This window comes from Struthio camelus, chromosome 17 (assembly GCF_040807025.1).
Source record: "Struthio camelus isolate bStrCam1 chromosome 17, bStrCam1.hap1, whole genome shotgun sequence".
In the NCBI taxonomy this organism is placed as follows: domain Eukaryota; kingdom Metazoa; phylum Chordata; class Aves; order Struthioniformes; family Struthionidae; genus Struthio; species Struthio camelus.
In genome coordinates this window covers 11,509,912-11,534,160 of record NC_090958.1, presented here as the reverse complement: position 1 = coordinate 11,534,160, position 24,249 = coordinate 11,509,912, and the positions used below count along the sequence as shown (strand labels likewise).

General features: G+C 38.1%; 1 protein-coding gene across 2 annotated transcripts; it reads right to left on the bottom strand.

Moving 5' to 3' along the window:
• Positions 1–1,427: 1,427 nt before the first annotated feature.
• Positions 1,428–23,637, bottom strand: DGCR8 (DGCR8 microprocessor complex subunit). Of its 2 annotated transcripts, XM_068911559.1 has the most exons (15): positions 23,462–23,614; positions 18,489–18,553; positions 16,639–17,644; positions 15,988–16,150; positions 13,892–14,034; positions 12,878–13,160; positions 11,026–11,223; positions 9,552–9,653; positions 8,199–8,297; positions 7,122–7,204; positions 5,844–5,944; positions 5,304–5,410; positions 4,958–5,085; positions 4,442–4,555; positions 1,428–4,042 (listed from the first exon to the last, which is right to left on the bottom strand). In XM_068911559.1, exons 3-15 carry the CDS (start codon positions 17,359–17,361, stop codon positions 3,959–3,961), a joined length of 2,328 nt encoding a protein of 775 aa, XP_068767660.1. In that variant the 5' UTR covers positions 17,362–17,644; positions 18,489–18,553; positions 23,462–23,614; the 3' UTR covers positions 1,428–3,958. The 2 variants fall into 2 exon arrangements, with proteins under 2 accessions (XP_068767660.1, XP_068767659.1); XM_068911558.1 differs by lacking the exon at positions 18,489–18,553 and having other exon boundaries at positions 23,462–23,637.
• Positions 23,638–24,249: the final 612 nt, after the last annotated feature.

The window sequence follows — 24,249 nt, the reverse complement described above, 5'->3', positions numbered from 1 at the left end:
CGATCTTTAACCATGTAAACATTCAATTTCTTACAAAAAAAAAAAAAAGATAAATAGTAAGTACTTCCCTAACCAATGAACCAGTGCTGATTTAATTTCTATTTAGAAATACTTAAAGGAATGAATGAAAAAAAGTTCCTTTTCTAAATATGCTTACGTTACCACAATACTGATCAGACCGCAGCATTTTTATAGTATCAAACTTTATTGCTCAAAACTAATTGTCTGAAAAATACACATGTAGTACTCAAAGACCAAACACATAGGCTTATATGATTGTGCAGAAAAAAAAGCAAGCAGAGGCTCAGTGAAAATGAGGCTTTATAGTTGTACTAATTTAGCACTGGCATCAAGCAGCTGCACCCAATACAATTCATATAGCAACCATTGTTATCTACTTGGGCAGTAAGAATGGATTTTGTTTTTCACTTTCCCTTCTCAGATATATCTCAGAATACTGTAACTGATCATTTTATTTGGTTAAGAACAGCAGGCTTCTTGCACTTCACATAACTTCCCACAGGAAGTGAGGAGGCTATTACTTTCTGAATTTCACTCCAGAATCAAAGTACAGTCTAGAGAATTAATAGGATGTCATGAGGCTTTTAAATACTTGATGTTACAAATATGTATGTTTGTATAAAGCCTAACAGCATCACAGGAAAGTGGAAGTTTCCATACAACAGGTAAGTTTATGCATAATAGTCTTTCCAAGCATCTGAGTACCCAGCTATTTCATCAGTTTTGTTTAATAAATATGTAGGAAAAAGCTGAACGTCTGGTGTTTAAATAGGTAGCATCTGACTATTCACTGGAAGTCACAGTAAGTTTTCCATCAGTACCATAAAGATTTGAATGCACACTAATTTAACCCTTAAAGTCAATATACCACACTTTTGTCGAGAAGCACATAATATGCAAAGCAAAAACTGTCTAACTCCCAAAGGATGGAACTGCTCTTAAACATACGCTCCATCCCTATAAAAATACCCATCGTTCTTGGGATACAGGAGGGATAAAAAAATATCAGTGACAAAAGCAGCAGTTGTTTTATGCATTCATACAATCAAGATCTAAACCTTTACAGCCAATTACCTAGAAAACACACAAGAGTTACAAGACAAGTTTAGGATACATCTTGAATCACACTGTAAGTGTCCATGCAGAAGCTGAAGTTAATGCAATGATCTATCCTCTATCACAGCAGCTCGTGCTTATGTGCAAATGCAAGACTTACACTCCAAACAATAGTAAACATTAAAACACAAGAATACTTCACAATGACAATAAACAGCAGTTGTTTGTTCCAGCAGTTATTGCGCTATTTTCTGGACATCTCTCCAGTTAAAGGCTGCAGCAAAGTCTAATACCATCCTTTTTCTTTTCCCTTCTTTTTTTTTTCTTTCTTTCTTTTTTTTTTTTTTTTTAAGAATGCATAATATGTTCTAGGCTTTGGTTCACAATGAAATCTCTGGATGTTTTAATTAAGGGCAATGGTCACCTTCTTGTGATTCAGAGAGTGGTAGACTGAGGTAATACAGCAATCCTCTTAAAAATAATAAAAACAAATTTGTAAGTGAGGCATCTATGGATATTCTGCAGGTGACCTGCAAAAACATTGACATTCCGATTTCAGAAAAATAAAGATCTACAAGGGTGATTTGTCTTTTACAGTGCTATCCAAGTACAGATTTTTCTGCTGAAAACACATAAGCTGAAGTAAAACCTACCTAACACAGTTAATACATTTAGGCATAGAAGATATAAGCCCTGTCTTTATGAAAAAAAAAAATCAGAGACAAACAGCAATTACTGTTTGTCAGTACTGCACCAATATGATATACCTTTCAAAGATGGAGATTTATTAAAGCTATACTAAAAAAAGCAGAGGCAGTGTTTTTTGTTTTTTTTTTTTTTTGATAGGCCACTTCTTTAAATAATAGTTTAGTCTTCCAACTACCCGTATCCTGTTCTAACAGGATTACAACTTGCAGAACTGAAAAGCTAAATATAATAATGAACAATGGGTGACTTCATCTTTGCAGAGACCTCTGAACATATCGCTCAAACACAGACACAGGCAAGACTAAGAATCTTTCAAACACTCCTATTTAACCTCAAACATTATAAGCAACATATTACAAAACATTAGCTTGGGATAAAAATTAAAAACCACAGATTTCCAAAATAACAGGGGTGATTTTAAAAAGGAGGTCTGACAATACTGATGCCAATATTGTTAAAACCCAGTAGGCACAATTCATTATACTGCAATACACTATATGTAACATGGTTTTAACAAAAAAAAAAAAAAAATCGCTGTCCAGATAAGTACCAGGAGCTGCAGCAATTATAAAGAACTGACCTCTCTCACTCTTACACGAGCGTAAAATATAGCAGTACAACTCACAACTCTTGGATAAAGCATTGAAGCTCTACAACCAACTTGGTCTTCACTTTCTTGTTTAAGAACAAACTAAAGAACCCACAAAAGATGGTTCTAAGAGAAGACTTACTGCAATCATCCAGTAAAGAACCTCAAACGAAGGAAAAAAAAAACCACACACAAAAAGCAGTGCTTTCACTACAGCCAAAACTATTTCTTCTGTGCTTAATTTATTAAAGCCTCATATGACATAGTACTGCCTGTTTTCTAAGATTGTATTTCATGATATTTGCATATTCATGATTTTCATGTTAGTCAGTACAAGTTGTTATGGTCTCATTCTACTCCTTACTCTATGTCGTATTCCAAATCTACATTCTAATTTTCATTGCAGAAGTTACACTTTTTCTTCAAAAACTAAAATGTAATAAAAAAGTAAAAACATTTTGTTTAAAAAAAGTAAAATTGCTGCAGTTATTTCAGATTCCTTAAAGTTCTTTTAAAATTCTTTGCTTTTATGGTGCAAATTAATTAAGACTTAATTCATCAAGTCAGATGTATTCTGACTCCAAAAAAAAAAGAGAAACTGTTTTATTGCTGGGGAGAGGAAGTGGAACGTCTTTAAACAACTCCTTGGCAAAATATTTTCAGACTGTCAACCATCTTCAGTTACATTTTGGCTCCAAGCTTTGAAAACAGCCTTTCAGTGGCAAACTTAATTACAGGTTTTATTCTAATCAAATAAATAGGGCCATATTTTCCCCTTTCAATTGATCTGTAAACTATCATAGGTTCTTTTCAATTAAAATAAAGCCCAACAATTTGGGATATCCAGCTTGTTGCTCTTAACACTACCAGGTACACTTGTTCTTTTCAAGTTTAGAAAAAAAAAGCCTCCCACCAACCAAACCTGCATACTGTGATCTTGAATAACTATACCTGGCAGGAGACAAAACAAACAAACAAAAAAGAAACAGCATTACTGGCCTAATCCTATGGCATTAGAACATTGCTCATCACTTTCATGTATTTGTCACCAAAGTGTCTTATCAGTGCATATTATTATGTGCTGAAATGCAACAAAGCTTTTCACAAAAATAGTTGTAGGCATGTTCATACAAGAAGGTGTATATATATTTCATATATATGTATACATATATATATATATAGTATCAGCTTCAACCTGTACATAGATATTCTGAATTTGATCCTTAAAACACATCCGTTTCAAACAGCATGGATGACTTTCAAGGAAAAAGTGCTTGCTTGAGTTTATCCTGTGTGAACATGCCTGTTCTCTGTGCATTTGCCCAAGTAGAGATCTTTATGATCAATCCTTTAAACATACATATCAGAGGTATTAAAAAAAGGGGGAGGGGAGGAGGAAAACAAGGGAAAAAAAGAATAAAGGAAAATGTAATATTGCCCTGATGATGCAAAAAGAACAATGCATAACTGAAGCAGCTTGGATTTTAAGTTATCTTGCATTCTGCAGCAAACAGATTTTTAAATAATTGTTGAAAATCTAGTTTCTCCATTTGTGTTATTGCTCCCCACTTGTAAGATTTCTCATTACACATCAACAGTACACAGAGGTTCACTACCAGGCTGGGCTGATTCTACTATTGTCATCTTGGGTTTCTTCCGTGTTTCCTCCTAAAAAAAAAACAAAACAAAAAACACATACACACACACAAAAAAACAAATCAATCAAAAACCACCACACAAAGAAAATACAATATTAAAATACAGTGTTAAAAAGTTTGCATAACTCTTGCCAAATTTATATCTTAGTCTTTGTCAAAGGTTAACTTGTTCTAATGTTAAAAATCAACTTACTGAAGTGGGTAAAATCAAGCAATGCGCCTCTTTAAAATAGAGGATGAAAACCTCCCTAAAAGCAATCTCCAAAAATGAAATTTTGAATGTTTGCTCTTTACATGAAATACTGTAGAAAACAACAAAAAATTCTAAGAACAATTGGCAAGTCTGGCATTTTTCTTGTATTTACAAAAAAAAAAAAAAAAAAAAAAGAGATGCACAGCAAATACTCACTCTTTCTTGTGCCAATTTTTTCATTTCTTCCTGTAACTTGTTCAGGATGTGCAGATTTGGCTTGTTCTTTTTGGCATACTGCTGAAGTTCTATCACACTTTTATCAGAGGTTTCCTATTCAACAGAATCATAAGCAATAACAGAAAAGCTATTTTAATAAAAAAACACAAATACATGGAATAAAAGTTTAATCTGTGATGGCTGTATTTTCTTAAGTAACAACACATATTTAAATGAGTTAGTCACATATTAAATAGGTTAATTTCAGTCTGCAAGATATAAGTGAGATTAACAGAATTATTGTCGTCAGTGAAAGCACTCATGTTTTTGGCAACAGCTAGGTAGGATAATCAATTCAAAAAAAAGCAGGACTGCTCAAACATAAATTGTGTTTATCATGACAGGGAACAACAGTATTATGCCAAAATAGATATCATTAAAGCTTTGTTTTACTTAAATAAAGAACAGAGCAAACGCCAAAAAACAATCACAAGTTACAATCCAAATTATGCTCACCTGTTTAACCATCTTGCTGCTCTCTCTACCATACATACGCAAAAGAGAGCCCCAATTTTTCACATGTGGATGCAGTAGCTGTAGGATTTTCTGAGAAGCTAATTGCTTCCCCACTCTTTTGTTTTTGCCTGTGAAAACAATCATGAAAATGTGTCACACCAGGAGCTTCCGCAGTTAGTTGAACACCATTATTTACTTGCATTATCAAAATTTAGATACCAGAAAACAGTAGAATAAGCATAAAACAACCTAGATAGCTGAACAAGTACCTGCAAAATGGGTAATAAAGGAAAACAGGAGAAAAAGGAATATATTATCAGAGGTCACACTAAAGTACTGTACTTACACCAGCCTCGCACTGTGTGTTTGCCACAAGTCATGACATATTCACTCTTCTGATTTTTACCAGGAATCACTTCAAACTTTATGGATGTGTCACCCATTCCATGGTTTCTTAAGTGCAAACAGAATCAGTATCATAAGGTAAGTAAAATTACAACTAACTGAAGTGGTTACAGCTGTTTTTAACAGTCATTGCAATGGAATTAGATACACTAAATTCAAATCCTAAGACATATTAATTAATTGAGTAATATATTAGACCAATAACTTGATTTTTGAATGGAAAGACAAGCCTGCATAAAGGAAAATTTCAGAAGACAAGAAGTATAAATAGCAAATACGACTGGTTACTGCTGTGTCTTCCTTGAGTTCAGGCCATACCATGCCTCTTGTAGTCACAGCCAGCACTGTAAGCTTGACCAGCCCCCAAGTATCCTCAAGTTACTGACATCATTGTGGGTACCAGCATCCAAGCAGATGAACAATGAACCCTGACCCAAACACCTATACAAAACAGGACTTGCTCCGTATTATGTAGCCTTACCTTTTAAGGCACTCATGGAGAATCTGATATGGAGACAAGAGTCCAGCTTTACTGGTCAGTTCATATACCCGTGAGTCCTCAATACTGATATGGTTAAAATACTACAAAGGAATTGAAGAAGGTTATTGAGCTTTTATGCAAAAAAGACACAATACTGCTCTTAACCCCTCATCTCTTATGTGTTACACTAAAGAAATTCTGTTGCTCTGAGCTGAAAAGGTACTTTTAAATGCATAATGGAGGTCTTTACCACCATCATTAAAACTGCCATGCCTAATCTTATCTTAGCAGACAGACATCTAAATCACATTCTTCTCCCTTCAATTTTACATTATACAAGACAGGCACAGAAGTCAATCTTATAAACTCTTTATCATCTTTTTTCCCCTTAGGACAAAGTTGTTTGTTTTAACCGGCTATGAAATTCTACTGACCAAAATGCTGTGGTTTAATAAAACAAAACCTAACAGCTATTGGAAGGTTTTGTATTTTACTAAAAATCAAAAAAAAAAATTTATCATTTTCTTATTAACCACTTCAGTAAAACTTAGGGCATATAATACAGTTTTAAGTTGACCAAAAAAAAAAAAAGGAAGGAGAGAGCTCCTTTCGTATACTACATTTTTCAAAATGAAAGCAAAGGTTTATCACTGATCTTTCCTTTATCCCATCCTGATGATCTGTTACATGCTGAACTGAATGTGAATGTATCACTGATATAATAGCAATTTAATATTATGAATTCTTGAAAATGCACAACGCATTTGTTATTTCACCAAATTATTCCTTTGGATTTTCTGAAATTTCAGTCCTTAAAGTCTGAAGTTTCAGCTGTCTGATCTGACAGCAAATAGCTTTTACAGCTAAGTGAAAAAGTCTCAGAAGCTCAGGCACTTTTAGTTCTTACTTGATCTTCCAAAAAGATCACACAAAAACAGAGAGCATCTAGCTCTCTGATCTTTTCAAGTTAGCAACCACAGAATTCTGGAAGACACAGAAAGTTCAGGGCACTCAGTGTCTTGGAACGCTTCAAGTCTCCAGAAGGCAAGGCTTCTGCTGCATACTTCCAGAACAAGGAACTACCTCTCTGTTTCACAGCAAAGTTTCTCATCAGCTCCAACAGAAAAACTGTATTTTCATATCCTTAAGATTTTCACACTTCCTTCTGACTGAGCAAACCATGCTATGAATTTTCACTAATCTTTTGCATATTCAAAGTGTGATTTTTTAAAAAACAGAGTCTCCAATAATCATATTCATCAAGCAAGAGGTCAATACCTCAAGTTCTTCACTGTCTTTGGGCTTCTCCTCAGAGGTCTGTTTAACAAAGTCGGGAATAAGGATTTCCAGTGTAGCTCGAGCTGTGGAAAATGATTCAGTGTCTTAATTACCTTTATTTTAAACAATGATTCTAAACAAAAACAGCAGAATAGAAAGAGGCTTTAAGCAGCCTTACATTTCTCCTAGAAATCACTACCTCTCTTAAAGAACAACTTTACAGGTAACACACTTTTCCCCCCCACCCCCCGGTAAGAAGTATGTTTGCTTGCACTTAAAAAAAACAAAAAAAAACAAAAAAAAAAACCCAAGTTGTTCAAGTTGATAATAAAGGGCTCACTACTATTAAATTGTACCTAAGAAACAACGACTTTTTGTAGATGCTCCAAAAAGGAAAAATATATCGACTCTCACTTGTAAAGTGATGTAGAGCCCTTAGGATATCTACATGAGGCCTAAAATTTAGAGAGTTGTTACTACTTTAACTGTCATAACATTTTTACAATGCAATTACATACAAAGCCCTAGTATTGTACACATTGCACACTCAGAATTTGCCTAAGTTATTGCAGCAAAATAACTTTTTTCATGCACAAAATTCTGTGCTAGGTTTTGATGGTTTAGCTATGCTGACAAATTTCACAAGTGCAGAGAATATCAGTGTTTGTTACATATCATCACATTTTGAGAAGTTACTTTTGTCCTGATCCCGAATGCCAAAGACATTCCAATCTAGAGATCAATAAGAATTTCTAAGGTATCAGAGTCTGACAATTTTTTTTTTTTTCAAGAATAGACATTCTTATAGCTACTCAATATTATCAATAGTTTGTATGTAAATTAACATCTGAAGTTTTTTCATGGTTTTCTATCCCACAAAGTTGTTGAATCTTTGGTTGGCATAAATACTGCTGCAGAGACAGCTTTATCTTCTTTACCAAAAAGGCACAAAAGTTTGTCTTCTTTGATTACTAATAAAATTAATCCTACTTACTATTGCAAATAAGTCATCTTCAAAGCAGAAATGAAAACAGATAAACAATTCAGCAGTTGGTATTAAGCAAGAAAGAATGTTACCAGCTTTATTCTTGGCAAGTTTTTTGCTGCTGGCAGTTCCAGCCCCATAAGTCACTCCATCAATAATCACCGAGGCTCCAAAAGGCTCACTTGGGTTCTCTGGAAACGGAGGAGAAGAAAAAGGCTTTTCAAAACTCTCAATATAAAACACTCACCATGAACATGAAAGATCCCCATTATCAAGATTTATTTTCTTCTTCATTTCAATTTCAAGTTGAAGTCTTAGTAGAACATGCACAGCCTAAGTCAGGAACTACTAAATGACCTCTCCCACCACTGACACAGAATAAAATTAAACTCTATTTAAAAACACAAACCTACTAAAAGACACTTGTGCAGCATGTCACATAAAATCCTCACTAATCATGCAACAACGTTACTACAACTCTTTTAAGTAATTTCCCTCCTTTTAATACTATGAGTAACATCGGTCCACATTTATAACAAAGCCGTTCCCATCAACTGCATATGAATTTTTTGCAGTCTGCACCTAACTAATAATTTCTCCACAAATATTAATTACAATTTTAGCAATGACTTGAGACAGTGGCATGAAAGACAAGATCTATGCAGCCATTTTCAGTTTCAATATACACTTCTGAAGATCACTTTATACATGCAGTATTCTCTTAGGATGACCAGATTTAAATATGGACCACCATGACATAGCAATAATCATCATATACAATAACTTGAAAAGTTAAAGAATTTTAAAACCCTACCTAGCTAAAAAGCTAAAGTAATTTTTGCTTGTAGGAAGAAAAATGGAACAGAACAAAACCACAAAAATAACTTAAATTATTGCAGCTTTAGGGAGGGTATATCTGTGTCTATGCAAATCTTTCAAATTCTTAATTGCTTCCTTAACGAAGGCCTACACTAACCATACCATAATTACTCTTTAGAAGAGATTTGGGTGTAGTATTCTTCCCCCTCTCAGGATTCTGATGATTCACTGAAACAACGTGTGCCTTCTAATCACATCTTCTGAATATCAATGACATAAGAAAATTAAGCAAATATCAGTTGTGCATAATCAGCAAAACTGTCTATATTTCAGTGATGCTTCCTTCTAGATGCAAATGAGTTACTTAAGTTCATTTTCACTTTAGCATATTTTTCCAAGTGAAAACATACTGTAACCTTGAATATAACCTCTCCCGGCTCTCAAGAATCACTTTTAAGAGCGAAGGAAAATATTTGTTGCCTAGAATTTGGCTCACAGTGGACCTTCAAGACATCCCCTAAGAACAATGTCTATTTATTGTTTGGTATTTTTTAAGATAACAAAGTGTCAGAGTAGAAGTTCTTCAAGATAGCATTGTGGTCAGTTAAAAGCCTTAACAGACTTACCACATTCAAAGAAATTGTAAACAGGGCGAACCTTTAGGACACGTTGCATATATTCATGCAGTATGCAAACTTCAGACTTCCCATTGGGATTAATGACAAACTCTAAAAGAAAGTGAAGAAGGGGAAAAGAAAGATGACAACTGAGAAATCCTAGTCTCTAAACTGCATTGCATTTAACTTAGGCAGGATACTTATCCCTTGTCACCTGCGATTTGATCTTTTCTTTCTTTTTTGGAAGTAATTTTTTTTAATCAGACACAGATAATTAAGACTCAAAGCTTATTTTATCAGAAAAAGTATTGAGAAGTCAGAGAAATTTCTATCAAAACTGGAAGTGTACTGATCACAAGCTAAGCCAAAAATTTTATGTTCATGGTTTGCAGTCATATGGTCTCTAGACCTCTACACATAGCATTTTTGATACCTGAAATCAAATCAGAAATCAATCTTCTAATCTGTTCCTAAATATGTGTTTGTACCTCCCTGCTAATATTAAGCCTTCAATTCCACAAATCGGAAATGCTTCTGTTTTTTCAGGAAATCCTATTTACCCAGCTACAGGTCAGGTCACCGCCCTCCTGCCCTCAACATGCTCTTTGTATCTAAGTCTCAAACTGTTTCCTGCAACAGTACCATGCATCAAGAGCACAAGCCCTGCCTCAGTGGGCGTTATGGCAGGATGGGACAGAAGGCAGTCTACATCACTAAGATTTAGATACATAAAGTCCAAATAACTCCTTAAATTAAACGGTCACAACATGGCTCTAAACCTTCAACTCAGAATAAAATATATTAACTAAAAATTTTGCAATCAATCATCTTTCACAAGGTAACACAATAATTCACTTTACCGTCATTTTCCTACATACACACATCATCTTAAAGCATGAAACATCTGTATTAGAAACAGCAAATATTTTGACGAGATAATTTTTTTAAGGTATCATCATATTGCATTTAAACGTGCTAGTGTGGCTACACAACCAGTAAAGGTATAAGTTAATGTCCCATAACGTCCGCTACTAACACCACAGGATACGTAACTGCACATGCAGTTCTCTACCAGTCAAAATGGTTTAAATCAGTACTTCTAATCATAGTTTTAACCTGGATCATGTTAGCACTTGTAATCAGTCCCTAATTTGGGACTGATTAGAACAGATTACAGAAGTAATAAGGCAGCAGCATTCAGTTACTGCGCAGGAGAGTTTTCAATGACAATCAATAGTTGTTAACTAGCTGAAGGTAGTAACCAGTTACCAGGACTGAGGAATTTTTTTTTTTTTAAATACAAAATATGTTTTGATAGGGTTTTTTTTCCCTCCTTTACTATGTAACATGGTAGATCCAAGAGCACAGTGTTCCAGAAGAAGAAGAAAGTAGGTTTATTACAGGATTTTTTTTTCCAGTCAAGCTCAGAACTGTAATTAGTCTTTGATATGCATTGCCTGAACTCTGAGGAGATGGAACGAACCTTTCTTTGTGGGTGCGTCCTGCACAGACAGGGTAATGAGTTTCTGATTGGCAGGCAGAATAGGCCGCTCAGATTCTGCCTGCTTCCGCTTCATTTCACGATTGAACTGCCGTCTCTCAGCCCAGGTTCTGAACTTCTTTACGGTAACTTGTTCAAAGTCAAAACGCTTTTCAAGGTAGCGTCTAAAATCCTCCAGGTCTAAGAAACACAAGCACGTTACTCTCTCTTGTCGACCACTGAGAAAGCATTAAGTTCACCCTTTCCACTTCTGTGGACACGTTGTAAACATTTTTTTTAGCGTGCAGGCAAAAACAGTGGCTTGAGTTCACATATTCAAAGGTAAAGACACTATTTTACATTTACAGAACTAATCACAAATTTTCCCATTACTGTGTCAAACTCAAAACGTTTGTGCAAATTGGAAAAAAAAAATACTTATTCTGTCACTTCAAGATTTTACTGAACCCTAACCAGCACAATATCTAGCAAAACCCCGGTAACTGTACTACCTTAATGAGCCTCTGCTTCAGCACGTACCTTCTCATTACCTAGAGGTAACGTATACAGTGAAAAACAGTAGTATGTTATTAGCCTCAATTTCCTGAAGCCAAAACTATTGCTGCCTACTTATTAAAACAGTGCATCAGAAACACTGATAACGATGCTCCATAAACTCCATGACTATCTATTGGCTTCTGAACAGAATTCAGCACATTCGTTTTCACACAGCATATTAGAAAGCTGTCCCTTGAAGTACAGCTGCTTCTCCTTTACAGGATATTTCTGCAGATATAACCAGCAAAAATCAGAGTAGCATGCCAGGATGTAAATGAATCAAAGACAGCTGCTGACATTGCTTCCTTCCACAATGAATTCCAAATGCAAGTCACACTTATCACCCACTGAATATTCATTTTTCAATAATACAGTGAAGACCCTCTTTAAGGAGAGAGATAGACAGGTGAACTACATGTAGAAGGTAAGAGCTCACTATTTTTCAGTTTTCTCATACATATTGAAAATGTATTAGATCTTTTCAAATCTTTTGACATGATTTTAGGATTAAATGGGACACACATAACGATAAGAGTAAGTTTTACATTTGAACACCACGAAGACAAGCGGTTGCCTATGATCCATACCAGTATTCTGGACAGCAGTGATTTACGTAGTACTCTCAGATACAGAGCTGTGGCAAGAGGCTCATGAGATTTCTCTGCAAGTTTCTCTATAAGTTGGGCAGGGAAGTTTGGCATGACTTCTTTAGGCAGCTTTTCGTATAGAAGTTATCAGACTTATATAAATAAAATATTGAAGCATCACACCCCTTTGTATGAGTGCAATCATAGTTACATAACTTATTCTGCTATATTGTGTGAATAAGCAAATCCAGTTCAACTGGACCATTTACCTCAACTGGTTATACTGAAAACAAACATAATTAAGACAACACAGAGAAAAACCTATTTACTGGAAAATTCACACATACATACTTGATAACAGCAATCCATATGATATAGAATGATTTAATTGAATCTTAGATTGAGATAAAGTCTACAGCACTAAATCTCCCAAATGTTCACTTTTGTGTGGAAAACCTTTGCATAGAGACTCTCAGAAATCTTCAAACATCCCCAATATGTGTGTCCCTTCCTGTTATGATCAAAATTGATTTACAGAACTCAACCTGTTTTTCCAGATCTTTGCATAGGAGAAACCATACAGAAAGAAAACTTATCATTTGATCTTGAGCAAGACTTCATTTCTGGGTTGCTAACTGAATAAAGTGTAAGTTTTCCAAGTGCCATTACCTCAACTCTAGCCAAGAAAAGAGTCTGCTTTCCATCCTTACCTACAGATTCATCTTTACATACTTCAACTTTGGCCTTAACTTGTCCTAAGGCTCCTTGTGCTGCATCTCCCCCTGAGGGGTCTTTGTCATCTAAAGGCCCAGAATCAGCAGCAGTGGAATCTGGCTCTTCTGTTTGGCAGTCCAGTTCTGAAGATTTGTCTATGTGCTTTATGGGCGATACTTCCCCATTTGGGGTTATGTCATTGTTTTGTTCCCTTTCCTCGTTTTCCTTCATTTTTTTGTAATGCAAGCAGGGAATGCTACTAAGGGGAGGATCATGTTTCTGCAAATATAAAATAAAACACAAGGTTTCAGTACTTCTAGGTCACCAAAAGCAAAACCGAAAACACAAGAACAAAAGATCTGACCTGCTTCAACATGAAAGTTGTTTTTATTTAGTTTAAGCTCAGGCTCTCTGGTTAGCAATCTTAATTCTACTCGAGATTTTAGTGTGTCCATCATTATGGTATCTTGGCACTGTTCAACATCGATATTTGCTGATAGCACTGTTCAAGGGCGAATTTGTTGCTTTAAATCCCAACTACGTTCTGCAATACAGCCTTCGTGTATTCCACTGAACTTTCTTTATTGGATTTAACATCGTGGGCTTAACCCCCGAACCTATGCAGACTCCCTGGATTTATGAATATCGTGTTTACTTCTGTAAATGAGGACACCATAGCTCAGGCTTCTTTATGCCTACAAATGATTTACATTTCATGGTGGAATAAAACCAATATTTTACAGCTACATGCTAGAATAAAAAAAAGCACAAAGCAAGACCAACTCATTCATTTTAACTGCCCAAACTCACTGCAAAATGGGAAAAAGAAAAGAAAAGAAAAGAAAAGAAAAAATCTTATATTTTTAAAAGTAGAGATGCTTACTTTTCAAGCAGCTTAACTATAACACTGGAAACAAGCCTGCTAAAGGTAGAAAACCACTCAGTTGTTAACAGGAACATGTCTAATTTTTTGAATCTCAGTAAGTATTTAAATAATTGACAGTTCTCACCCTTATGCTTCCTGTTCCCAAGAAATAAGGTCTAGACCAGGTAACAACTCTAGATTCTCTGTGCAGATATACAGGAATGCCTGAGTTATGGAATGTCATGATCCATCCATCTGGCAAAGGTTCTGTAGGAGGGCGGCCACGACCTTTAAACAAAGAATGGCTTTAAACTTGTATAGACTGCTTAAAAGAACAGAAAAACAATCAAGTTTTAAATTTGTACTGCTTTCTGTCCCAGAGGATAAAATGATCCTGAAATAAGGCCAAAAAAGTTTTTAAAAACATTGCTTTGCTTTAATAAAAAGATATATGCTTCTAAGCCACACTAAGTCATGCCAAATCATGGATTCCATCATATATTCAACTGAAAAACAATAACAACATTGATTTTTATACAGACTGATTTGTTCATTTCACTAGTGGATTTCTCTGTTCGCCTTATTTTTCTCTATCTATTAACTTATATCAGCATAGGCACCAACTTAGGCAATGAAAAAAATCAGCCTTGGTTTTGAAACAATCGAGTCTTCCATTAAAAATTTTTGCACTTGACACTCAGAGGTGTATTAGAATTTAGAAATCTCTAGACCCATAGATCCAAATAGCCAACAATGAGTTAGGGAAGTGCTAGCATTAAGGCTTTCCAGTTCACATCTGACCAGAGTAGCTGTGTTTTGCACTTCACACACAAAACCAGCTCTATTTGATTAGATGTTCCTACTGTTACTTGCATAATCAGACTTACTTAGATTCACTTTCCCTATTACTATATCTTTCACTCTCTTTTCTTCTGTTCCTCCTCTCTCAACCTTACTTCTTATGCTTAACCCCTTCAATTTTCCACTTTTTTGTTCCAAAAACATGGCCTATTCCAAACCAGCAGACCACCAAGTATTCCTTGGATCCCTGCTATCTTCAGTGTCACCTTCTACCGTTCTCAAATACTCATGCATAAAAGGATGGGTGGTCATTAATTCCTACGTTTTATTTAACTGATGAAAAATTCTTGTAATTTCAGCCTCTAAATATTCTGTTTCAATGCAGTTTTTTCTCTGATGGCTGCAGAGAGAGCCCTTTACGTTAAGGATCATCAATTAGAAATAAAAACTTAAGGTTTTATTACATCTTTCAGCAAAGGCCCAACACAAACCAGAATCAAGTCTACAAACCTTTATTCTTAAATATCTGGGCCATCAAAAAGGCTACTTTTTCCAGAAAGCATGACAGAAATTAGAGTATAATAAGCCAGTAGGACTCCCCCATAGCAAGAGAAATAATATTGCAGTAAAACGCTTATACTCGCATGCAAGGTAATACATGGTTTCACTCCCTTCTATGCCGCAAATCAGAGAATAGTCTCACTCCTTTTTATATTAGGAATCAGAGAACAGACTCATTTTAGCTAGGAACTTCCTGGCAGTCCTGTGTTAGTATAAGGTTTCGAATGGAAGAACTGCTTGATTTCTTATGTCAGAATATAACGAAGTTGTAATATAATCCTCTAGAGCAGGTTCAAAGTTTCATTCTAATTCAGGCTATTTTCAGCCTACATTCTTCTGGATTGGTTCTCATTTTCTAAGGCAGTTTTCCATCAGGAGATTGTCATATTTGCACAACAGACCTTGCATAAACGTAAGCCACTGACTCTCCTAGTAGTTCTTTCTACCTAGTGTTGCATGCACAAAAACGTCACATAAAACAATTTCGACAACAGAAGTTATACAACTGAAGCAGGAAAAAAGTAAGACCACAGACAGTCCAGATGCTTCACAGTATCAGAGAAAAAAAATACATCATCCTTGTTCACCTCCCAACTACTGCGGTAATATTCACAATTTTCCACAGATCTATGCATCAAAACACATTCTCATTACATACAAAAGATGAAGATAAAAAGCACTCCTAAACTGCAAATTCACAGTTTAGGAACATGAAAGCCACATCCTATGGTAGGAAGCCTTCAAACAGTAAAATCTGTAACATATCCACTATTTGACTAGAATTACTATCCCAAATTTTGTTTGCTCGTGTACATTTGTTCTATATATACACAAGCCACACCAAAAAAATATACAGATGTTTAATAAACATTTACTTACTTTTAAGTACAGTTTTAATTTTGGTCATCATCGGCTGCACACTCGTTTCTCCATCAGATTGGTGATCACTTTCACCGCCATATTTCTCATTTTCTAGTCTTCGTGTTTTGGGTGCTCGAAGACCCTCTTCAAGGAGGGCATCCACATCATTATCAAAATCATCCTGAAAGAGACAACATCAGATACCATCCTCCTGGAGCTGCTAACCTCCCTTTCCCCTTGTAAAGAAAAAAATAAATATTATTTCTATGTACTTCCATTCAGAGAGAAACTAGAAATTTTCAATGATCTCAGTAAGAAGACTGAAAAATAAGAAAATAAGTTTTGAAAAGTGAGAACTGGTATTTTTCATGACAAAAATGAGCTGAGGTTTTAAGACTGTAAGAAGTCTTTTAAATGTTCTTTTTAAACAAGACTGCAGAAGCTGCCACGCAACTCAGTTGTTTTACCAAGACAGTTAACGAAAGCTTTCAACCAAAGAAAAATTCTGCACAGAATCACAGAAAATCAGTAATTCTGTCTTCAAAAGTTTTGCGTTTTTGACTCGAGTACTGGACATTTCTTGAAGAGACTGTCTTAAATGAAAGTCTTCATATACGTTTTTCTAACCACTTTTAGCCCTCACCCCACCAAAACTATGGATTTACTTACCTCATAAGAGTAATTCAAGGTTTCTTCATCCACTTTATCTCTTTGAACAATTGCTTTAGATGTGAACCCGCCTCCTTCTTCATCTATTTCCATCAAATTGTCGGTAAAATCTTCTAATTCATCCAGAACTGCATATTCCACTCTCTTTTCCTGATCAGTATCATTTTCATCATCCTTCTTGTCATCGTTTTCACCCCCTGTTCCTACAGCTTTACCATTACTACCAGCAAAAGGACAAACATGCAAATCCCCATTGACATTATTAATACCAAAATCTGTATCCGCCTTATAATCTTGCTCAACTCCAGTGTACAGAACTTTCCTATCTTTGCTTTTGCAGCTTTCTGTAAAGCTAACACTAATCTTTACATCTTTAAGTAACTTAAGATCTGGGGTGAACTTTCGAACTGAAGGTGCATGACGAGCAGTTCTTGGGCTTTGGTCACTATTGTTAGGGTCTATTATAAGACGACTTTTGTAGCAGGCAGATCCCTTTGTGAGAAGCTGTGTTCTGCAGATACTGTGCGTGTCCCCAGCAGGGGTATCTGACTGTCCATCACCACCGGAGCTAACGTCCATTACCTCTGCGTCACTGGACGTTTGCAGGGGAGGTGGTGGAGGCTGTTCATTAGGCGGCAGAGGTGGGGGACAAGTATGATTCTCCACATTCATTTCTCGTGCAGGTTCTTTAGGGAGGGGAGGTACATTTTCATATTTCTCCATATTTAAAACTGTAAAACTACTGTTTTAAAAAACGCTTTAAATAAACGTATATATCTATATTCCTAACATGCATAAGTCCATCAAGATAGGTTTATATCATGCTCTATTCAATATGCAACACTGATGATTCAGTTAAGCTGACTACATTGTTCTTTTCATTAATGTAGACAGCTTTCAGAATCACTGTCTCAATTATTGGAAATCACAATGCATTCAGCTTAAATAGCTGAAGACTAAGACTGCATCTTCATTGGACAAGCAGCTCTCCTTTTCTTCTTTCAACCTACAAGAAGAAAAGAGGTATAAGAATGTAATTCCCTCCCATACTCTTATTTCTACTTGAAATTTGTAGCTCTTTTTTCCCCCCCCTCCCCGATACTGACAACACAACCATATCTTGATACCGTTTTCAATGAGGCTGCAATTAGATTGCTATCTCCTGATCCGCATGCCAGCACAAGAATTTGCTAACACATAGTTGCCTGTATCATTTGTTGACTACTGCTGCTTGGTTAGCAGGCAAGGCATTAAGCATGGCTTTTGTAGGGGCCAGATTGAAAACTACAGGTATTTAAAACAATTGGGTATTAGAGCCACGCTTACCCAACACAACAGAAAGGATAACTAGCTTGAAGTTTAATGCAATTTGAAAAAACTGACAAGCTCTTAACAACAATGATCTCATAAGGCAGATGGCTTTTTGAAAGTTTAAGTTACTAGGCATTTTTGAAATTCCACTGGATGCTTTAATGGGAAATTTGGTACTTTACCAAAAATTTACAGGAAGAGAATCCCTAGATAACCAACTATTAGAAGCTTGATCTTATGTTATCTTGTTTGATCCATGCTATCACGGGGTCACGTATTTGTTACGTCTGACGGATTCAGGTACAGATGCACAGTGTTAAAACTCAAATTAATTCTGGAAGGCGTTTAGCAGGTAATGTTTTAGGTCATTTTAGGTGACAAACACTCAAATGCTCTGAGTAACTTTATGTCTTCGTTACATTAAGTGGGCTCTTTCCATAATTATGTGTATGACAGATTCTTAAATTATAATTTTGTCATCTATGCAGGACTGTAAGCACCTGGGAAAAGGAAGAGGACATTTAATTATAATTTCTTACCTGCTATTTTGGTTTCTCCAAGTCCCTCTGTGCCACCCCAAACTGGGTTTAAATCTTCCTACCAGCTGGAAATAAAGCAGTGTTACTCTGCCTAAGAAAGTCAGCTGGCTGAATTTGCTCTGTTCAAAGTACTTCCAGGTAGCAGAGAAAGTCTACCCTAACACGCTAGAAGAATAAGCTATGAGTCCCTAGTGTCACTTTATAGCATCTGCAGACAAAAGGGCAGAACTGGGTTGTCACTGGAGACTTAGAGAAGCCAAATAGAATTCTATATTGTATCTCTGTGCCAGCCCAGGCAGGACAAACTTCATTAGCAGTGTCCAAACACCAACTGGGGCAAGGCAGGAAGTTAGGAAGCAGCAGTTACAATGGAACCAGTAAAAATTTACAACATACACAACCTACCTACCTGGAAGCTGGAAGAAAACAAAATATAAACGAGCTTAAAATCCTGTTTTAGTGATTCAGCCATTACAAACTTTGCTGGGGCAGCAGAATTGTTCACTTTTATGTCTTTTTTTTTTTTTTTCCTTCTACACACCCAATTGTAAGACACATTCAAGACACTGAGCTTGACATGCACTGCACGTCTTATTCTTACTAAGGAATATGACTCCGTTTTGATAAAAGCTCTAAAACAATCCCATCTTCCTTGTTGTGAATACATTAGAAGATATTACCACACAGAATGAAAAGCAGCTCATCCAACACTAAGACAAGCAATTCTACGTATTTAAATTCATCCCATCCCAAAGGGTGGTGATAATATGATCACCACAGAAGCGATCAACTCCTCAGTCTTTCAACAGGTTCCAAAACATCTCATGTTACACAGAACGCCTCTAGAAATATGTTTATATATTACATCCTTTCCTCTTCGCATCTTCAGATAGGAAACAGACTGAATGATAAGCTACTAGTTTCTTCATTATTAATTCTGAAAAAAAAGTAAGAGTCAAAGGCCACAGTATAAATTCAGTAACTACTGGAAATTAAATGCCTAAGTAATCTTATTCTTCCATCTTAGAGCCTTTTGAAGGCTGTTGAAAACAACAAATGGAAGCAATTTACACAGTCAGGAAATCCTAAAGCTGGGGTTCTAGAATTCGAGAGACAGCTAACTTCACATAAGATCAAGGAGCTACGTGGTCCCATTAGAAAGACAGTTTATGACAAGTTGTAAGACATGGTAAAGAACGGGGTTTCCACATCCCTGATCATGTCCTGCTCTAACTCCAAAGAGTGTTTTAGCAACACTAATATCAGAACATAAGAAATGAATCTTCACCTGCCAAGATCCGGCAGCCCTCTGATGTTACACCTCTGCTCTTTGCAGAAAAGATGTCTTGTTACCACATTCAAGCACTATTAACTATACAGTTCTTGTCATCTTTCCCTTCCTGTCGGGCTTGAATAGTACATCAAATCACTGCCTGGGATTGTCTACTACTCAGTACACAAACTGTTACACAAACAAGCCCTAAACAAAGATGGGTTTAAACTAGTTTTCTCATTTCTTGCCAGAAACCTACCATATCATCCCTAGGGTAGAGAAACAAGAGTTTAGTAGCTCTAAATCACAGGGTGCTGTAATACCTTCCTATAAGCTACAAAAAGGAAATCCTACTTTCTTGACAACTGGTGCCTACAATATGCCCTTTATACCAGAGGCTGAAAAAAGCCAACAAGGATTTTCCCTTAGATATCAAGTACTACAGGAAAGAGAGAAATAACAGAAACCTAAAAGGCTGAGCTAGGCCTCTAGGTTAAAAACAATCCAACAGATCTCAGATGAAGATAACCAAACAACTACATACAAAAAACCTATGCGTATTAGGTTACGTAATATAAAAATATAACATAAGTTTGCCTGTCTATTGTAATCTTTAATTAACTTGCCCTGAAATAACAGATCTTATTCTTTAAGGCCCTAACAAGTTCCATCAAGAGTTTCCTTCAAGACTCAGAAAGCTGGCTGCCAAGCCTGCCTCTCATACTAGCCAACTGTATGCATAAAAAGGATTCAAACACCTTTCTAAAAGCATCATAGCAAAGCCAGGGGTAACCTTAAAAAGATATGGAACACTTCTGACAGCTACAACAGCCAGTTGTACAAACACTGAAGGAACTCCGGATTAACTGGAGAAAATATGAAGGCACAGCTGATATCCTGCAGATACCACCAGTACACAGAAAGTCCACATTTTAGCACATCATTTGAAAAGGTCTCATATCACAAAGTAAAAGTAAACTCAAAGAATTAGATACACAGCGGACATCCAAACGTAATGTAGCAAATGGAGTAGATCCCCAATAAAAGCAGTATACTGAAGCTCCTCCTCTTGGCTCAGTTATCTTATAAATCTACATTTTTGGAAGAGAGAAAGAAAAGCAAAATAGCTTTTTCTCTGTTTAGCAAGTACCAATGCCTATTCTCCCCGTCTAAACAGATGGATCGAGAAAAAAAAAAGTGCACAGACAAAAGGGTATCTCTTTTGATGAAAACACAAATACAGAATCTTAAAATTTGTAACCAGCACTGCCCAGGCTCAAAGAGGAGCTCTCTTCACATAATAGCATTTCAGTAGTCTTTGAAGTGAGGTCAATGCAGAACAGATTTTCAACATGACTACCTGTAGCTGCAATCAGCAACAAGGAACAACATATCATGGATTCTGTCTTCTGAAAACAGTTTCAAAAAAAAAAAAAAAATCTAGCTTCTTGCCAGAAACTGTTAACTTCACAGTCAGTGGACCCCAAAAGAAAGAGTAGCTCTGAGCAAACTCTCCTTATTTTTGCTATCCAAATATAAAGTCCTCTCTCTCATCCTCTGGCTCCAAAGGCTAATTCTGCAGAGCAGAAGTTATGATGCACTGATCTTGCTTAAAAATCCACTCAATCCTGATCCCTGTCAAAGCAATCCCGCACTCACAGGGGGGACTTCTTCAAAGTCCTAAGAATAAATTTGCTCTTATTAAGTATGAAGTGTTAGAATAAAACCCAACTAAACAAAAAACAAAACAATAAGGAGACTGAATCCTTTCTTTCCATAAAAACAGAACAGGAAGTTCCAAACAAACATGTTCCATAAGTTGCTACTACATACAAAAGCTTATTTCTCTCCATATTAATCAGCATTAGCACAGAAAGACTGTGAAGAAAGCAACCATTTTGTGGAAGCCATCAAGGCAGTTTCAGAAAAGCCAGTCAGAGGCCCAATCATAACTTTATCTAGAGCAAACGTAGACAAGGCTAAAGAATTCTCGTTCATAAGGCTGCATCCAGCATAGTTACGTCTCATTTCTGAAGCACCAGAGTACGCGATGTGGGAAAGGTACCTCTGTAAATGGCAAAGCAATTGCTGCACTTACAGCTTGACCAATTTTCTGATAGGGCTTAGATGGTTTCAATTAACAGCGTGAAACAGGAAACAGTTTTAGGGGAAAAAATGCAATTCAGAGGCTAGAAAGGAAAAAAAACGCGTGCTTCCATTCACCTAACAACTGGCTTCTTACTTATGAAGAAAAACAACAGACATAACGGACTAAATTCCCCTCTCGCTCTCCCAAAAAGCAAAGTAATCCTAGCAATCAAAAAAACTACACGGAGAACTAGCGAGCTAATTTTCACCCAGAATTAAAGAATGCTTAAGTTACCTAAACAGAAGGGAGAAGAGAAATATTCATGAAAGAAAAGTTAAAGAACTAACTCTAAGGTCTCTACCTAATGGAGCAATGAGAATGAATGAGCTCACTCAGCAAGCTCTCAATCCCACCTTCAGAAGGAAAGCATTAACTGTCTCTTAGCTGATTTTAGGAAGTCCACCCTCTCAGCAGCAAAAAGATGCTGCAAATACACCTAGTGTCAATGGAACGGCCATTGTATCGAAAACTAGGTGTAGAAATATAGCTGGCAGATTCAGGCTCTCTCTTCATTCAGAAAGGAAGCATAATCAAATGCGAGTAACATCCTTCCTCTCCTACCCATCACGAATTAAAAAAAAAAAAAAAAAGGAAAGGAGTTGAAGAAGAATTAGAAGAATTCCCTTTTTTCCTTGAATCTCCACTAAAATAAGACTTCCCTTTGGAAGTGTCCGAAAAGGATTACTAAAGAGAAGACAACTGAGAATCTACTGTGAAAGAGTCATTACTCTGAAATTGTATCAAAAGAAAACCCTCTTTCATTAATCCACGCTAAGGACAAAGAGGTGCAAAGGAAAGACCTTTATTTTTCCAGTGAAAAATAAGAAAGTTTAGGAACCTAAACCTTTCAGAGACTGAATTAGGCAATTTAGAAAAAAACATACTATACTTCGCCATGAATAAAAAGAGCACGTGAAGAAGAATCCCGAGGGCTAGGAAGACACGCAACTTTCTCTTCACCACCCCAATCTGCAAGAAGGACCAAAAAAAGGGAACGGGTGTGCACACACGTGGTGGGGACGGCGGCTGCGTTTTCTTCACAACTTCGCATGGGAGGATAGATGAGAGTCTTCACCCCTGCGGGGCCCCCCCGCCCTGCGCGCAGAGAGGTGCACAGGAGAAACCCTTCCACCCCCGCCGCCCTGCACCCTAACACGAGATGGTAGAAAGCCTGGCCAGGTTAACACTCCCCACCAGCGACAGGAGAGATGTGCGGGGAGGACAGAGAGACATGGCGCTTCCTTTCCTCCCACCAGCCTGAACGCAGCTCCAGGGAGGCGGCAGAGAAAGAAAGAGCGCGAGGGAAGCGCCGGCCGCCAGGGAAGGGGCGGGGGAGGAGCGGCGGGCGGGCAGCCCGCCGGCAGAGCCGCCGTGCCCGCTCAGGGCAGGGGCTGGCGCCGACTTTGTCTCGGCGGCTCGAGCAAGGGCTGCTCGCGGCGCCCCGGCCCGCGGGGACGCAGGGGTTACTGCCCGCGCGGCGGCGATTGGGCCGCGCAGGCCCCGCTCGTGCCCGCCCTCCGCGGCGGCGCAGCCCGCCGGGCCGGCACCCACCTGGGCCATTCCCGGGGTCCCCGCCGCTCCTCCTGCCCGGGCCCGGCTTGGGGATGGGGGTGGGGGAAGCGCTGGCGCGGCCGCTTCACGGAAACCGCCTCCCACTTCGCGCCGCCGCCGCCGCCTCCGCCGCCATCTTTAAACGCCTGCTCCGAGCAGCTGCGGTCCCGGCGGGCGGGACGCGCCCCTCGGGCAAGCCAATTGCCTTGCCCGTCTCAGCTGTCACGAATTTGAACTCTCGATAATTATTGGTTTGCTCCCGGGCATGTTAGCCCGCCCTGCCAATAGAGGCGCGAGCGACACATACGCTCATGGTGTCTGACCAATGAGAGGAGGCCGGGGGCGGGACGGAGGCGGTGGTGCGTGCGGCGGGAGGGCGCGTCCTCAGAGGCGGGCGGCCATGATGGGGCAGCAGGCTGGGCCGCCCCGGGCTCTTTGTCTAGGGCCTCCGCCGCCGCGGGAAGGCCCCGAGGCGGTCGCAGCGCCGCTGCGCTTGTGCCGGGGCGCGGGGGGAAGCCCCGAGAGCGGGGCCCAAGGCGACGGGAGGGCGAAGAGGTTGAGCCGGGCGCGGCCCTGAGGCGTGGGGAGAGGAGCGGGGCCGCGGCTGGCCGGGCCTCGGCTCACCGGGGCTGGGGACCGAGCCTGAGGCTGCTCCCCCAAGCCCCAGCCCTTTCCCTGTACAGGGAGGGGAGAAGGCCCCTCGGAGAAGGGGTTAAACGTACACCATGCTCCAGCTGTGCTCTCTCCCCTCCTCCCTTTCCTTACATGTACAAAGCAATGGGGGGGGG

Bases quoted from the DNA above. Each gene is read 5' to 3' on its own strand.
- DGCR8 (XM_068911558.1), bottom strand. From the start codon at position 17,361: ATGGAGAAATATGAAAATGTACCTCCCCTCCCTAAAGAACCTGCACGA. The intron at 9,654-11,025 runs GTTCGTTCCATC...ACTTTCTTTTAG, and splicing joins GGACGCACCCACAAAGAAAG to AGTTTGTCATTAATCCCAAT. The intron at 8,298-9,551 runs GTAAGTCTGTTA...CTCCGTTTCCAG, and splicing joins TTACAATTTCTTTGAATGTG to AGAACCCAAGTGAGCCTTTT.